This window comes from Myxocyprinus asiaticus, chromosome 42 (genome assembly GCF_019703515.2).
Source record: "Myxocyprinus asiaticus isolate MX2 ecotype Aquarium Trade chromosome 42, UBuf_Myxa_2, whole genome shotgun sequence".
NCBI lineage: Eukaryota > Metazoa > Chordata > Actinopteri > Cypriniformes > Catostomidae > Myxocyprinus > Myxocyprinus asiaticus.
The window spans coordinates 5,051,328-5,068,866 of NC_059385.1; the positions used below are offsets into that span (position 1 = coordinate 5,051,328).

The window sequence follows — 17,539 nt, forward strand, 5'->3', positions numbered from 1 at the left end:
CATCTCAAAAGTTTAGGTGATAAGGATATTATTAATGTTATCTTTTTCCGAATTTCTGGTGTTCTAGCGGGCAGCAGGTGATATGTAAATTGAATTTATTTTTCCTTGCTGTCAATTTCGATAATTCTCATTTGGTTGGACACTTGCAGCCACCAGGGAGGATCTGGACAGGTGCATGGAGCAGGACTAAAACAAAGTAAATCAACAAATAAACCTCATCGCTGATCCGGTCATGATCATTCACCCAATGAAAACACCATTTCACCATTTCAAAATGTTCCTGAATGCTTCTGACAGCGCAACATATGTTCTTATTTTGATCCGATAACCTAACAGCAAAGCATAATGGAGACCACCGACTGTTCAATGATCTAAATGGTCCCGGTGTAAGGTTATACAAGGGTCAGCTTCTGTTCACTTGCTCAAACTACAGTATTTCAGTCTTGGATAACACTGGTTTTAACTTTGTTTATATTTTTTTGTTTATTGGTCACTTTCACTTTCATAAAACCTTTTAAACTCTCAAATATGGTTAGAGAAAATATACTTTTTTTGTGAAATGTAATTACAGTAGCAGTATAAGGGAGCTTTATGTTTTAGCCAAAGACTGCAGTAACTAGAGCATGCTTTCATTCCATATTCCACTGTGGAAATGTATTAGCCTTTATGCTTTTGCAGCTCATTATTATATGTAATAGCCCAGTCTCCCCTCTGCTGTGATTATTAACTTCTAGCTAACAATAAGTGCTTGACTGCATATTGACTGCATACATACATTTGCAATATACTCAAACCTACAGTATGATTTAATTGTATTCCATAACTGAAATTAACAACTCTAAATCTCCAAATCTGCATAGGTCTGCCAAGTTTATTTTTAGGTATGTTCATGGTCACTTACTAACAGGCCATTTTACTAATTGAACTTCTCTCTTTGTGCCAGACAGGTTGGAAACAAGGTGATAAATTAAATCTATTTCCTTTGTAAGGCTGCCAAATGCCTCTTCCTTTTTTCTTGTCCTTTCTCATAGAAAATCCTCATTTTCTATCTTTATTATTTATTTGAATGAAGAAGAAAAAGGTTCCATTCACAGTAGGGTCCAAAACCTGAGGCCAATTTTTTTTAAATTTAGTTCTAGAAACAAACAGAATGTTTTATTAAGAAAAGTTATGCTGTAAATATTTAGGGTTCAGCTCTATTTCTAAGTCACTAATCGAATGTAAGCAAATAACTCCTTTGTACAGGCGGTCAGATTTCCTTGCTTCCATTAAAGTGCAAAAGATGCTCTTTGGAATATTCATGGTAACATGGATCATCATGTTTGGCACGATCATCTGGAGTCCACGCCAGCTTGATTTCATGCTGTTATTAAAGCAAAAGGGGGACATACTAAATACTATGAAATTCATTTAAATTTCTCAAATCACAGTGTCACTCGTACAGTTACACTCTTTTGATTTTAAATCATAAAATGCAAAACAAAAATCACTGGTGGTCTCAGACTTTTGGGGCCCTTTGTATAAGTTTGGCCATAATTTTTAGATTGTATTTTTCTGATGATGATAATTCATGACCTATCTGTGCAAAACAATTTCAGGTGTTGAGATGTTTTGCAGTGGGAAATTGCTTGTAAATTAAAAAAAATAAATAAATAAATAAATAAATAAATAAATAAAACAGCAAATAATCACATATTCTGCAGGTCAAGGATTGTGCATTGATCCTCTCCACACATTTCCCGCCTGTGCACATCTTTATAGGCCTATATGCATTTAGTGACTTTGCTCTTGGGCTAAAGGTGAAACATTAATGGAATCTAAAAATGCCACATACAGAGCACATTAACTTTTCTTTTTTTCTTTTTTTTTTTCTTTTTTTATCCCATTTTCTCCCCAATTTGGAATGCCCAATTCCCACTACTTAGTAGGTCCTTGTGGTGGCGCGGTTACTCACCTCAGTCTGGGTGTGGAGGACAAGTCTCAGTTGCCTCCGCTTCTGAGACCATCAATCTGCACATCTTATCACCTGGCTCATTGTGCATGACACAGCAGAGACTCACAGCATGTGGAGGCTCATGCTACTCTCTGCAATCCACACACAACTTACCACGTGCCCCACTGAGAGCAAGAACCCATGTGACTCTACCCTCCCTAGCAACCGGGCCAATTTGGTTGCTTAGGAGACATGGCTGGAGTCACTCAGCAATCCCTGGATTCGAACTCGCGACTCCAGGGGTTGTAGTCAGCGTCAATACTCGCTGAGCTACCCAGGCCCCCACATTAACTTATCTTAACAATGCTAATTAAATTTTTTATTAAAAGACGAAATGAGAGTTGTTTTTAGTTCTAGCTTTTTCAACAAAAACGTTACCATGGCAACCATAGTTTCTGCCAAAAAACCATAGATACTAGTCTTTTTTTTTTTTTTTTTAAATGTTTTACGAATTGTTTTTGTCTAGATTGTTTAACTCTATAAATTTTGCTGAAAGATCTCCAAACAGCCTATAATAAGATGTTTAATGGCATGTTCCCATTGTGACAACATACCCTGCTATAGGGGTCAACGCTTATTCAAGGAGCTGATCTTTTCCTGAGCAAAAACTGTGGAAATGTTCAGCAGCTTTTTGGTAGCCAAAACTTTATGTTCTATGCTATTCTGAAATTGACCTCTCTAAATAAACTATGAAACCTGAGAAAAATTCATTGGTGTAAAAAAAAAAAGGTGACAACTAGCCCCAGTCACACAAATAAATTACAGTACAAAATATTGCATTAACACTGTGTAACATTTCTGTTAGACCTACGTCTCAGTTGATACGTTTGGCAGGCTATTTTTCAGCTTTTTGCTCTCATAACAAGATGTGGGCAAGTCAAAGCATCAGTGATAGGGGTCGTTCACACAGAATGCGTATTGCGTCCTTCCGCGCTGTTTTTTTTTTTATTTATTTTTCTGTAGTAAACATGCGTAGACTGAGATTTCCCTTTTTTTAAACCGTCGCAGTGTTTAAAAAGAACTTCAACTTAAAATAAATAAATAAATAAATAAATACTTTCGGTGCGCCGAGTCTGTCTTTCTTTAGTGCAAAGACGCTTTTTGTCGGAACGGTCCCATATGTGTGGAGGATGCGCGTAAATGGACAGATGCAGCACTCGGTGTTAAGACCGGCGCGTCATGTTTGGGCACGAGACCGCGCGGACGCGCGTTCCGCATGAGGAGATGCGCACGGAGTACGCGCTCGGGATTCAGTCTGCAGCTCATCCTGAAGATGCATTGGCTGCTGTCACTCCTAAAGGCTCTGTTACATGAGCATTGAGATTTTTTTTTCTAAATCTACATCACACAACTTTTTGGGGGGGAAATAATTTTTCTGTGAATATTCATTAAGAATGGATCCTCTTTATATCACTTCGCAAAACTCGAGCGACAACGGGACCGACGGTTCATTTGTAAATGACACGGGCGTGTTCTCAAATCAGTTCGTTCAGCCGGTGTGGCAGATTGTTTTATGGGCAATCGCGTATTGTTGTATAGTTCTGGTGTCAGTTGTTGGAAATATCACTGTCATTTGGATCATTTTAGCGCACAAACGCATGAGAACTGTGACCAACTATTTTCTGGTGAATCTCGCGTTCGCTGAGGCGTCAATGTCGGCTTTCAACACCGTTATTAACTTTGTGTATGCGGTGCACAACGAGTGGTACTTCGGGCTGGTTTACTGTCGATTTCACAACTTCTTTCCAATAGCAGCTGTCTTCGCAAGTATTTATTCCATGACAGCAATAGCCTTGGACAGGTGAGCTAAAACTGTTATTTTATCTTAATTAAATACTGAAAAAGTTTGAAAAGTGTAAAATAGACGTGTAAGCCTCTAAGTGAATTGTTTCTGAAAATAATTGATTCCTTAGTGATCACCATGTTGATGGGGTACAACGGGGCTAGAGGTAATTTGATTTCATATTTAATATTTTATGAAGCTATATTTATGTAGCTATAGCCACTGAGATAATAATAATAATGAGAATAATAATGAGAATCTCTGATATTATCACATTAATTATCAAAATAATTATTTGACATTTTAAATGTTGTTCAAGGTGATTAAATCAAAAGTTTTTAATAACTGTCTAATAAGTGAAAGGATAGTATTAAGGGTAAAAAGCCCCCCTGTTGCAGGGGCTAAAGGCCCCTATTAAACATAGTTTTTCTTAAGTGGGGCGAATTGATTTGTTGTGAAAAATGTGGGCTCACATTGACTGATCCGATCACAAAAAAAGTTTGATTTGTTTATAGATGTTATGAAATTAACAGAAAATGGTGCACCCTTTTCTGAAGTGGTTATTTTGAATAAGCATGATCTGAATTAGTAACTTAAAAAAGCAACTTGCTGTCTCAAAAGTTTTCTTTTTTTTTTTTTTAAACCTTTAAAAAAAAGAGTAATCAAAACAACCTTCCATTATTATTTCTTTTCACACAAATGATGTTGCTCAATTGATTTTCAATAAAACAAAAATGTTCAATCTTAATGCACTTTGTGACCAGAAAAAAAAAGCACATTTTCCAAAAGGTGTGCTTTCAGCCCGTTGTACCCTATGTTGTACCTAAACGTGGTGAAGAAAAATAAACATCTACTCTACATTTCTAAACTATTTTTATTTAAATGCCATGGAGTACAATGCAAATACCATGGTACCAACCAAAAAGTGCCATACTTTTATATATACATGGTAACATCATAGCTATTTGGACATGTACCATGGTATTCTTTAAGTACCTTAGAGTACCACTGGAATACCATGGTACATGAATATGGTGTTGATTCAGTACAACAGTATATCAAAGTACCATGTCATTACCGTCTGATAGCATCACTTTGATATCACTATGGTACTGCCACAGTCTTTTTGTTTTTGTTTTGTTTTTTGTAAGGGAGGGGATGGAGTTGATGCAGTTATTTAGGCTGCATTTGTAAAGAAACTGGTCATGGCTGTGAGATCCCAAAGCTGTAGAATAGGCCCACCCACTAAAAAAACAAACATCACCACTTGTCACTCCACTTAACTCTGCAAACCAAATCAACAGGACCATGCAAATAATTTAGGGGTAATTCAAGTGGATGATGCTCCTTTGTGTTTGCATAAATAGCAGGTCATTTGCCTTTGTTGAACTGCCCCTGCAGGTACATGGCTATCATCCACCCACTCCAGCAGCGCCTGTCGTCCACTGAGACCAAGCTGGTGGTGGGGGTGATCTGGGCCCTGGCGCTGCTCCTGGCTTTCCCTCAATATTATTTTTCCAGTACCGCTCAGCTGCCAGGACGTGTCGTCTGCTACATCAATTGGCCAGAATACAGTGTGTGGGATTTTCAAAAGACGTAAGTGCATGCTGTTGAGTCTGCACTGTAAAACTCGTTCTCTGATGTGTCTATAAAGTGAAAAATCAAAAGTGTCCCCCACGGTAAATTATACTCTTCTATAAAGTTTACAGAAGCATTGAGATCATCTTTGAATAAACTTAATAACCATAAGCATTTTATTTCAAAATATCCAAAGGATGTTTATTAAAAAGCGTAATCCATCTTAATTTACTGAGTCAATTGTGCCATGAAAAGCGGTCATGAAAATATAATACATTAGCTGCTTCCACCATCAGGCCCAATGTTCTGAGCACAGTCAGGAATGGTTCCAGTAGCATTTCCATTTGAGCACGGTTCAGCACGGCACGATTACAAACCATTCTCAGCCCAGATTTCTCGGCACATTTTTCTAAACTGGTGGTGCTGGCAGAAAGGCTTTAGTAGCTACGTAGCAACTCACAATTGTCAATATTTCAATACCAAAGGTAACTATTTGTTTCTAGGTAGCTGGCAAAGTTTGCTATGATGAAAATAAAAAATTTGTATGTTTGGTGTATCTTCATGATTTTATGATGATGATGGTTTAATTAGTATAGTACATTATTATTCTACACACCTTCTTGTCAGGGAGGTAGATTACTCAAGCTAGCATATTAAAAAAATATTTATTACTCATATAATATTTTGTCAATAAATGTCCTTTTTAGCTAGTCTGTGGACTTACCTTTCTGTGTGTTCGTGTCCGGTGGCATGCACAACCCGTGATTCAATAGCAACAACAAAAACAAAATCAACAACATGATGGAGGACACCAGGATCGGAGCTACTCTTTTGTTAGGGCTGTTTAAAACAAACTGTGTCTGCATCCGAAAACGTGAGCAACTGCCTTGCTGCCTAATCAGTTAATGGCTTAAACAATAGCGTTTTTTAATTAATAGAACTCTCAAGGAAACTGGTTTCAGAACAGTCTGAAAAGCAACTTATTTTCATTCTACCTGATTATACTGCCTCCGAAGTCAGCATTTTCCAGTTATCATATCGCAGTGTCTTCAGGTTACAGTTTTTACACTGGCCGCATGACATGAGCCGTACGTGCAGTGTTCCTGAATCCTGATGCCACAGTGAGAGGAGAGATGAGGTGTGCAGCCTATTTTAACCATGCAGCACATGCTGAACTCAGCATATTGAAAATGCACTATAAACCTATTCATAAGCACAGTCTTGTACAATGAAAGGGTTTTATGACTCAACATAAAATTCTGTAATGAACTACTCAATCACTGACTTAAAAAAGACATCTTGATGCAAGTTAACCACGCAGTAACAGGCACACAACACTTTCCTCTTGTAAATTAGACTTGATGATGGTTTCAAGTTTATAATTGATTTAATTTACCCACTCTCGATAAATATCTAATTATTTATGCCTGTTAACCCAGGAAAAAAGCAATGTAGTAATCCAGAAAATACTTTGTCTGTCACAGAGTACAGATGCGATGAAAACTCAAAGCGTTTCCCGTTAAAGTCATGCAGCAGCTCTGCTTGTGAAACAGGCAAAAATCTTTCAATACTTTGTTGTTTTTTATGTTATTTCTGTTAAGGGTATTGGAAAATTAGCATAGTCCTCTAAATAGCAGGCTAGCAGCTACAAGTTTCTTTACTCATGGAGGCTGCCGACTCCTCGTGTTTCTCATTGCTTTGTGCATCATACATGTTTGACCAATCACAAAAGTTGCAGCACCTCCTACAGTCCCTCTTCTGAGGGTAGAAGTACCTACCCCAGAGTTGGAGCTAAAACGTCAGTTTAAACTCCCTCTTTATGGCCAAGAGTAACTACAGTTCCTCATGTGAAAACAATGAAAAATACTAGTTCCGGGTAAAAGAACCTAAAACGGGCTTTAGTTCCTGTGATGGGAAAGAGGACTAATGTTTATCTCTCACGCCATCGCCAGCTGACGTATTTGATATGTACATTCAAGCACCACAGTAGAAAAAGAAACCGTGATCGTGGCAACTGGCCCAGATCAGCACAGAACGGCATGGTTTCGCAACGAGAACCGTTCAGCCTGATGGTGAAAGCGGCTTTTGTAAACACTCTTAATCAAAAAATAGGCTTCATTTTCTATATGCAAAATATGATATCTTATTTGTTTCATTTTTGATTTTGGAGTAAAATAGGATGAGGGTATTTTCAGGACAAGGTTTCATGTGAATCACCCCAGAGTGAAAAAGGACATTTAATGAGGAAATATGTAGGGCGGGACTTTTGATATTATCCATCGGAAAAAAGGCCATTACATATCAGAACTGAGCCAATTTGTTAGAGGGGAGTGGCTGAAACACATATGCAACATCATCTAAAAAGGAAAGTAATTTCAGATGCAGAGCAAGTTGTTACATTTTGATGCAGTTCTACAAAGACAACCATTTCATTCATTTAGAATAACATGCACTGAAGAATCATTAAGAATTCATCTTTACTTTTTCTTCTTTTACTTACTCATTATTGACTTTAAAGGTCTTGTTTTTAGAAACTGGAAAAGTACTACAAAAACCCCAAAGCCAGTCAGGCACTTCAGAACACTTCATTGGGATACATTTGCCGATGCAAACATAATATGAAAAAGACAATCATAATTTAAATTCCTGTTTGGGTACTGAATTGCACCATGTGCGTTAAGAGGTCTGCAAGTTCTCTTTCTCCACTTTTCCCCGGCACTGCCATTTTCCTGCTTAAGCAAAGGTATGAAACTTTGAAACTGGTGCAGTGTGGCACTTGTCTGCTTGTCTTCTTGAAAATCGTCTGCTTTGCCCTCATTAAATACAAGTGAAACACTAACAGCACAACAATGAGAAATCTAACAATGCGGCATGAATACAAAAGTGACACCGCAGGGTGCAGTCTCACTGGTATTTGGTAGGACAGGTACTCAAGGTGTGTGATGTAGTCTGATTTACGATATGAATATTTAAACTACTGTCCTGCATCCTAATCATATATTTATCAGCTACTGAATGAGTTTTAGATCTTCACACACCCTCACTATACCTTCACGTTCTTTGCTGTAATTGCTACCTTGCTTCAATCCGATTCTCTAATATCCCTCCAGTCATCTGCAATGGCTGTGTAGGTGTCATGTGTCAACAACGTACGTTTATTTCCATAACAACTTAGCCGATCACCCACCCGTACAGCCAATCTTCCTGGAGGCTTAGCCTGTCACTCCAATGAGGAGAACATGTCTACCTCCTTCAAACAACATAACCTTCCATCTCTGACCTCAACCAGAGATTGAGGCTTTTGTCTGCCAAACTTTCTTTAAAAAGTAAAGATATTCTCTGAGGGACAAAATATTGGTAGCACTGTTCGATATAAGTAGCATTGATCAATAGACCCTCTTTAACTGGCTGGTAGATCCTTTTGTGTGATGATAGATATTTACTGAGAGACAGCAAGGAAGGGAGAGAGAGATTCAAAGAATAATCATAATCCACAAAGCTTTGGTCAGTGTACCGCAGGCTTTAGTACGATAATCTCCTTATTTCATACCACAACAGGCAAGAAGCATTTTCGAATTTAATCGACTGGACAATATTCAATTACCTCTTTTCCACTGTGATAGTTTGGGATTCTTGATAGATATAGCACTAAAGCCCCACAACAATGTACTTTGGCTCATTCTAAACAATACGTGACTTTGGGATTTTGCCCACACACATTTAAGTCCCAAAGTAACAAGGAAATTGAAACAACAACAACAAAAAGAGAAAAGGAGACATTTGCATGTTCCTTTTTCTGGAAAGTCTGGTGGGACAGGGATTCAGAACGTTTTCCGTAACATGTGAAAGGTCTGCTTATACAGGTCTGCAAAAAATTGACCACTGCAAAATTATCAGTTTCTCTGGATTTACTATTTATAGGTATGTGTTTAAGTAAAATGAACGTTTTAGTTTTTTTCTATAAAGTACTGACAACATTTCCCCCAAATTCCAAACAAAAATATTGTCATTTAGAGCATTTATTTGCAGAAAATGACAACTGGTCAAAATAACAAAAACGATGCAGTGTTTTCAGACCTCGAATAATGCAAAGAAAACAAGTTCATATTCATCTTTAATGAGTTCAGAAATCAATATTTGGTGGAATAACCCTGATTTTCAATCACAGCTTTCATGCATCTTGGCATGATCTCTACCAGTCTTTCACATTGCTGTTGGGTGACTTTATGCCGCTCTTGGTGCAGCTCGGCTTTGTTTGTTGGCTTGTGGCCATCCATCTTCCTCTTGATCACATTCCAGAGGTTTTCAGTGGAGTTCAGGTCTGGAGATTGGGCTGGCCATGACAGGGTCTTGATCCAGTGGTCCTCCATCCACACCTTGATTGACCTGGCTGTGTGGCCATTTTTGCGCCAGGAGTGGCATAAAGTCACCAGCAATGTGAAAGACTGGTAGAGAGCATGCCAAGACTCATGAAAGCTGTGATTGAAAATCAGGGTTATTCCACCAAATATTGATTTCTGAACTCTTCCTAAGTTAAAACATTAGTATTGTGTTGAACTTGAATATGAACTTGTTTTCTTTGCATTATTCGAGGTCTGACAACTGCATCTTTTTTGTTGTCATTTTCTACAAATAAATGCTCTAAATTACAATATATTTAATTTGGAATTTAGGAGAAATGTTGTCAGTACTTTATAGAATAAAGCAAAATGTTAATTTTACTTAAACACATACCTATAAATATTAAATCCAGAGAAACTGATAATTTTGCAGTGGTTTCTTAATTTTTACCAGAGCTGTATTTCTTTCTGTAACTCTCTTGTGAGGCAAGTGTCTTTCCAGATAAGGCACAAACTAATTTGTATGTTGAATTGAATGGCATGCCAAAGGAGAAAAGGCATTGCTGCAGAACTGCATCCTCTGAACATTCTCAGTTCACAAATCAAAAGTTTTCCAGTGGTTATTTTAAATGCCAGCTAATGCAAGAAAACACATGGGACTCAGCAGTCTGAGTGCTCTTTTGAGTAAAAAAAATGCATTGAAGTAAAATATGCCTTGACAACTTTCGGTTTTTGGGTTTCTTTAGATTTTTCAACACTCCTAGATATCTATCAACTTTTCTTTTTCTTTAAAGGAATGTTCCATGTTCAATACATGTTAAGCTTAATCGACAGCATTTGTGGCATAGTGATGATTACTAAAAACATTTATTTAGACTCGTCCTTCATTTATATATATATATATATATATATATTTGGTGGAATAACCCTGATTTTCAATCACAGCTTTCATGAGTCTTGGCATGCTCTCTACCAGTCTTTCACATTGCTGGTGACTTTATGCCACTCCTGGCGCAAAAATGGCCACACAGCCACAAGCCACAAGGTGTGGATGGAGGACCACTGGATCAAGACCCTGTCATGGTCAGCCCAATCTCCAGACCTGAACTCCACTGAAAACCTCTGGAATATGATCAAGAGGAAGATGGATGGCCACAAGCTAACAAACAAAGCCGAGCTGCACCAAGAGCAGCATAAAGTCACCCAACAGCAATGTGAAAGACTGGTAGAGATCATGCCAAGATGCATGAAAGCTGTGATTGAAATATATATATAAGAGATCCTATACTTCTTACCACAGTTGTACAGTGCGGTTTTCTGTATTTCAGTATTTCAAAGTCTACGGTAACTCATATAACCGCTCCGGGTTGGTGCTGTTTTGGCAGCACGAGGGGGACCTACACAATATTAGGCAGGTTGTTTTAATGTTTTGGCTGATCGTTGTGTGTATGTATATATATATATATATATATATATATATATATATATATATATATATATATATATATTATATATACAAGGCACAAAAATCATGGTTACAGTAAGGCACTCACAATGGAAGTGAATGTGGCCAGTCCATTAATGTTCAAATACACACTGTTTCAAAAGTATTAGTATAAACATTATACATGTTAACATGATTTGTGTATGATAAAATCACTTTATAACCTTATCTGTGTAAAGTTATATCCAATATTAAAACTTTGTTGTCATGATAACGCAACACCAGTAAACACTGTAATATGGTAAATGCTGCAACAATAGTAATTCCCTGATTTTATCAAATAAAAATAATAATAATAATAATTATAATAATGTATAATGTTTTTGTATTTTGGCTATAGTATGTATTTTAATGTTTATGGATTGTCCCCATTCACTTCCATCATAAATGCCTTAATGTAACCGCAATTTTTGCTTTTTTGTTGTTGTTAATAAGCGATGCACAAAGCCGAAATTATTTTTTGTAGTAATCATTATGCAATAAATGCTGTTGATTGAGCTTAACTTGTTTGAACCTGGCACATTCCTTAAACTTCTTCCCTGTTAACTTTTCTTATTGTCTTTCTGGCTGTCCTCTGTCTCTTCCTCTTTCACACTGTCTCACAGGTATTACGTCTGTGTGGTTGTGCTTATCTACTTTCTACCTTTGCTAGTCATGGGCTGTGCTTACCTGGTGGTGGGATGCACTCTCTGGGCCAGTGAGATTCCTGGAGACTCTTCAGAACACTATCGAGAGCAGCTAACTTCCAAACGAAAGGTTGTCATCGTCTGTAGATGTTCAAAGCACAAATGTCTCTCATTTGTCAATACAAAGGCCTTGTTTAAAAGGCCAGCATGGCTGGTAATCAGTGTGTTTTGCATGCTGGTGTGTACCAACAAGGCTTGTTACCCAGATTAGTCAGCAAAACGTCGTTGGTCACCCAGCGTCATTAACACAAGTCTTGGGCAAACTACACGTAATCCGATTAATGACAAATAACAAATTGTTGTTAGATTTGATGTTTACAAATGCTTACTGAAAGTGTCTAAAGAGCATAAAGTTCTTAATGAACTTAAGCTAGATTTTCATCAAAACATGCAAAAAGTAGTAAAAAATTTATTTAGAGTCCCAAAAAAGTTTAATTGAAAAGATTACTGATTACTATATTAGTTGTGTAATTTGTTCACCAGTTTTGGTGCAGAACAGTGTGGCTCTACTGGTCCGCCAGCTAGACCAGCACTTACCAGCATAAACCAACTTGGACCAGCACAGAAATTCACGATGGTCTTTTATGCAGGGATGTTGTGACCCAAGATCACTAAGAAAGCAGCCTTTCCAGATATACAACTTACTTTGGTTCCTTTTACTTTCACTTCCACAGGTGGTTAAGATGATGATTGTTGTCGTATGCACCTTCGCTGTTTGCTGGCTGCCCTACCATGTCTACTTCCTGGTGCACCAGTTTCTTCCCAACTTGTTTGAAGAACGCTACATCCAGCAGGTGTACTTAGGAATTATGTGGCTTGCCATGAGCTCCACCATGTACAATCCCATCATTTATTGTCTTCTCAATGACAGGTAAAAGCTCTAATGGCTCTAATGAATAACTTTTATATTCTAGAAATTTCACAGTTCTTTAAACTGTTATTCTGTAAAAGTTTATGAGCCAAAACAAATTAAGTTGACAGTTAATATACAAAAACACTTTAGGGGCAATATTCATCTGTCTGGTCTTACTTTACCTCTCGTAGGTTTCGAGCTGGATTCCAACAGGCATTCTTCTGGTGTCCTTGTGTCCCTGAGGGCTCATATGAAGGTCTGGAGCTCAAGTCAACTCGCTATCTACAGACGCAGGCCAGCATTTACCGCACCAGCCGAATGGAAACCACCATTTCCACAGTGATGCCAGTTGGCGAAGTGGACTTTCAGGAGAACGAAAATCGATTTTCCATAGATCTCACATCCAATGGTTCTTCGCGAAGTGCTTCCAAGACTGTGTCAGAGTCCTCCAGCTTCTATTCTAGTAACAACCTAGCTTAGTAAGGATTGCAAATGCTTTTATTGTGTTTTCATAGTATCACACCAGTCCAGAGAAGAGTAAAGATTCACATTTCAGGAAATGTCGAGATGTGAGGTCCAACCAACCATAATGTATGGAAATATCATAGTACAGTAGTATTCATGGTATAAATTTTATTGGTATTTGTGTTCCCTGGAATTCAAACATCCTTGCGTTGCTAGCACCATGCTCTACCAGTTTAGCAATGGGAACACCGTATATAAATAATGGGCACAGAGCAGTAGATATTCTGTACACTCTGACCATAGCGAGCAGTAATATTGTCTTTATGTTTACAGTAGATAGTTTTCTTGTTACATTTACATGCAATCCAGAGACAGTTCTGAGCAGCTGGCCTGAAACCATGCCTGTAGGAATTCACCCATCAACCTGGCATTTGCTCCAGCATTCTGGGACCCATCGGGTTTGTTTAGGAAAACTAGACCAGCTGATGCCCTTAGCAACGACTTGTCAGTCTTCCATCAAGGTTACTGCAAGTTGTTGTTGATATGAGAGCCAGAGCGACGACATGGAAGGGTTTGCACCTGTTGTTGCATTTTACTGGACTACGGAGGCGACAATGTAAGTATAGGATTTGTCTGGAAGGCAGGTCCAAAGGGTCATGGTATATATAGAACAGAGAGGTAGACAAAACTGGCACTGTGCTAACATAGCTACTTTCTGTTATGTCACCATAATCCTCTGTTAAATACAGAGTGTATTATTTGCATGTTTTTGAGTATTAGTTGCACATACCAAAGAATACCAAGGCCAAGGTATACTTCGGTTTTCCGCATGCCGCTACGTCTCATGCACATTGCGCATGATGCAAATTTCATCATCAGCACAGTATGTGGGGACAGTCTACATCATCTGCACATGCGCCTGCCACTGACTGTACTAAAAGTATCACAAAATAGTCATAGTGTGCAAGTGGCAAAAGCATCCATACGTGTTTGCGGTTTAAAAGAATATACTTAGTTTAAAGGGCTAGAGTGCTGAACCGTGCAACATAATGGCACTCAGAAAAATGAAGTATACCCTGGTTAGAGATTTGAACCAACTGCTGCAAACACTAATTATTAAATCAGAATACCATAGTCTACTTTGGTATACTTCGGTTTTCCACGTGCCAGTATGTCTCAAGCACAGTGACGCGCCTATGCATTTTGTCAACAGCGCAGTACATGCGGACTGTTCGCGTGCAACCTAGTTTTTCTAGACACAGTGTGTGTGTCGAAAGCGTTCGTATGAGCTCGTGGTCAAAAGAGTATACTTTGAAATGTTGAAGTGTTCAACCGTGAATGAGACGGAATGGCACGTGGAAAGACCCTGGCCTTAATAAAATACAGGTCCACATGAAATAGTCCACACAGAAAAACAATGTATACCCTAGAATTTATGTTAGAGATTTGAAACAACTGCTAACCCTAAGGATCAAAGCATGGGCCCATTGGTTTGCATGTGCAAGCACCAATAACATTTTATTTGGAAAATGAAAAAATCTAGTTATTTTTTTATTATTTTGCTTAAATATATCAAAAACTGTATGCTTTCTGTGTCTGAAATCTAGTTTTGTTTCTGTGGTGACCGATTATAATACAGTATCTTAAGATCAAGACATCCAGGGGGCCTGGGTAGCTCAGCGAGATTTGACACTGATTACCACCCCTGGAGTCGCGAGTTCGAATCCAGGGCGTTGTGAGTGACTCTAGCCAGGTCTTCTGAGCAACCAAATTGGCCCAGTTGCTAAGGAGGGTAGAGTCAAATGGGGTAACCTCCTCGTGGTCGCGATTAGGGTTCTCGCTCTCGATGGGGTGTGTGGTAAGTTGTGCGTGGATTGCAGAGGTGTCATGCACAGCGAGCCACGTGATAAAATGCGTGGATTGACTGTCTCAGAAGCGGAGGCAACTGAGACTTGTTCTCCACCACCCAGACTGAGGTGAGTAACCGCGCCACCACGAGAACTAAGCAGTGGGAATTAGGCATTCCAAATTGGGAGAAAAGTGGATAAAATATATATTTTTTTAAAAAATACATAAATAAAATAAAAAGATCAAGACATCCAGTCACAGACTGTCGCTATCAAAGCATTGCTTTCCATTAAAATTATAATGGCATGTCAATTTTTATACATATTCCAAGCTATACATCTGGTGCCAAAGTTCTGATGACAACACATCTGTTGATGAAAAGGATCTTTTTCAGTGTTATCAAAGACTAGCTGTGCCTGGTTGTTAAGATTCCAGTAAATGCTACTTCTACACGCTGCTTTTTATTTGAGCGCTATCTACCTGAGGTCCATTTTCTTGCACAGCAGTTGTCATGATGTTGTTTGCCATGGCTTGTGCTCGCTTACATGCCTTTTCAGCTGTGAGGGCACAAAATTGCCGAAGCACTTGCTTTGTTGGGCAGGTGTGAGCATTGCTTTGATGCCTGCTGAGGAACAAAGGATCAGCGATGCTACACCTTTTGAACTGCTCTGCAGCTGCATGCACTAGCATCTCCACTATCATGAGATCTCAGCCCTTTTACTAATGCACACATGCTTAGAGTCACTGTAGCCAGAAACACAGAACTAGTTAGATTTGCTTTCACATAATGCAGAGAACAACTCCATGTTCGCAACTGTTGTCTACTTGATTTGTATTTTATTCATTGTCCTATTAGAGAGATGAAGGCCAAACTTGTAGCAGAAGTAAATAATTTTAGCCAACAAACTTTATAGAGACCATAAGAAGAAATGAGCATGGAAAAGGAGATATCATGATATAATATCAAAATGTACCCCATTTACTTTCTTTATGCACGTTCCTGGTGCAATAACACGCTCTTCTACTAAAATAACTTTCCTTATTTGGTGATCCCTTAGTTCCCGAACAATCCCTCTAACTTTTTAACCCTTACTCTCCAATGAACTGTCATATAGCGACAACTTTTCACAATTCCTGATGAATAAAATCAAGACCTCCCGACATTTCACACAGAAATACATCAGATTACACAAGAAATATCGGTTTTGAATGTTGTTTCATGTTGACTTCAGTACCAGAGTACTAGTATAACTGTTCAGATAAGCTGCTGTTACCAGAAATGTAGTGACCACAAAATCATAATTCCTTTGAGGTGATTGTCTTTATAAGTTGTCCTGATTCATGTATGTAAATATTGTACTGTATATTTACACATATTTATTTGCTTATCTGTTAAAATTAAGATTTTTGTATTCAATAAACTGATTACTTTATAAGTCAATGAGACACTATGGGCTTAAATGTTAGTTTATATAGGCCTAATTATACAGTAGTTTAGTTAAATTATAATTACCGCAGATATAGTTGACTTTTGTATGACTAATTGTTTGCTATGTTCTTCATTTGTAAAGCATCTGCTAAATTACTAAATGTAAATGTAATTAGTTACATTGTGTCTTATACTGTTAATATTAGATTGAAATGGAAGAAAAGATACTGTGTACATTAAAGCTTGGCATTGCTTGATTATGTTCCACATTAAATGTATATCTCAAATGGCACATGTTTGCATTTCTCTGCTTTGCCTAATAAAAATATCAGTTATTAATGTAATGCAAGTGCTTGTTTTTTTTGCATTATACTCCAGTGATGTCCGATTAAAGTGTATACATTAGAGATCGACTGATAACTGGATTTTCGAATGTTTTTTCTGATATTCAAGCATTTTTCTTTAATCGGATATCGTTTATGTAATACAGTAGCCTACCTGGATCCACCGATAATTGGCGCCATCTAGCGGGAGTATCTGAAATTGCACGCAAGACAAAATTAAAGTTGAATGTTGCAATCTGCACTCACAGACAATAATCCAAAGCTTGTGTTCTGAATTCACAGTTGCAGACAAATGTGTAAAATGACATTCACATAAATACTACAGACACAAACTTGTATTACACATTAACTTTTGTGCTTTAATTCATTTTCACAGTACAACCACAAATCGGCACTTACAACCTCTCAAATCTGGCACTGCAACTTTAAATCTTCACACCTTGACATTTGCAACTACTTTTGTGAAAAACCTGTAGCAAAACTCACTTGTGCACTTGTAAATACTGATGTGAGAGAGAAAGACCTGTGTTGGCAGGGGAGGGAGGCAATTAAGTTGTTTTATTGGTTAATGCCTAGCCAATTAAATGGGATGTTTTTGTACACGATGACGTCACGCCACAGCGCAAGCCCGCGCATTATTTTTTTAGGGCAAAACAGAGCCGGTCATCAGGATGGAGGGATCAAACAATCCGAGGGTATGTTTTTTACTAATTAAA

The 17,539-nt window shown here is 38.0% G+C and overlaps 1 protein-coding gene across 1 annotated transcript; it reads left to right on the forward strand.

Moving 5' to 3' along the window:
• Window positions 1-3,367: 3,367 nt before the first annotated feature.
• Window positions 3,368-16,761, forward strand: tacr1b (tachykinin receptor 1b). The gene is made up of 5 exons (XM_051683884.1): window positions 3,368-3,794; window positions 5,178-5,372; window positions 11,804-11,954; window positions 12,559-12,755; window positions 12,929-16,761. The coding sequence occupies exons 1-5, from the start codon at window positions 3,388-3,390 to the stop codon at window positions 13,215-13,217; spliced, it is 1,239 nt and encodes a 412-aa protein (XP_051539844.1). The 5' UTR covers window positions 3,368-3,387; the 3' UTR covers window positions 13,218-16,761.
• The last annotated feature ends 778 nt before the right edge of the window (window positions 16,762-17,539 follow it).

What these genes read in the sequence shown, in the direction of transcription:
- tacr1b (XM_051683884.1), top strand. Translation starts at nt 3,388, where the DNA reads ATGGATCCTCTTTATATCACTTCGCAAAACTCGAGCGACAACGGGACC. An exon ending in ACAGCAATAGCCTTGGACAG is followed by an intron (nt 3,795 to 5,177) that starts GTGAGCTAAAAC and finishes CTGCCCCTGCAG; the next exon opens with GTACATGGCTATCATCCACC. An exon ending in AGCTAACTTCCAAACGAAAG is followed by an intron (nt 11,955 to 12,558) that starts GTTGTCATCGTC and finishes TCACTTCCACAG; the next exon opens with GTGGTTAAGATGATGATTGT.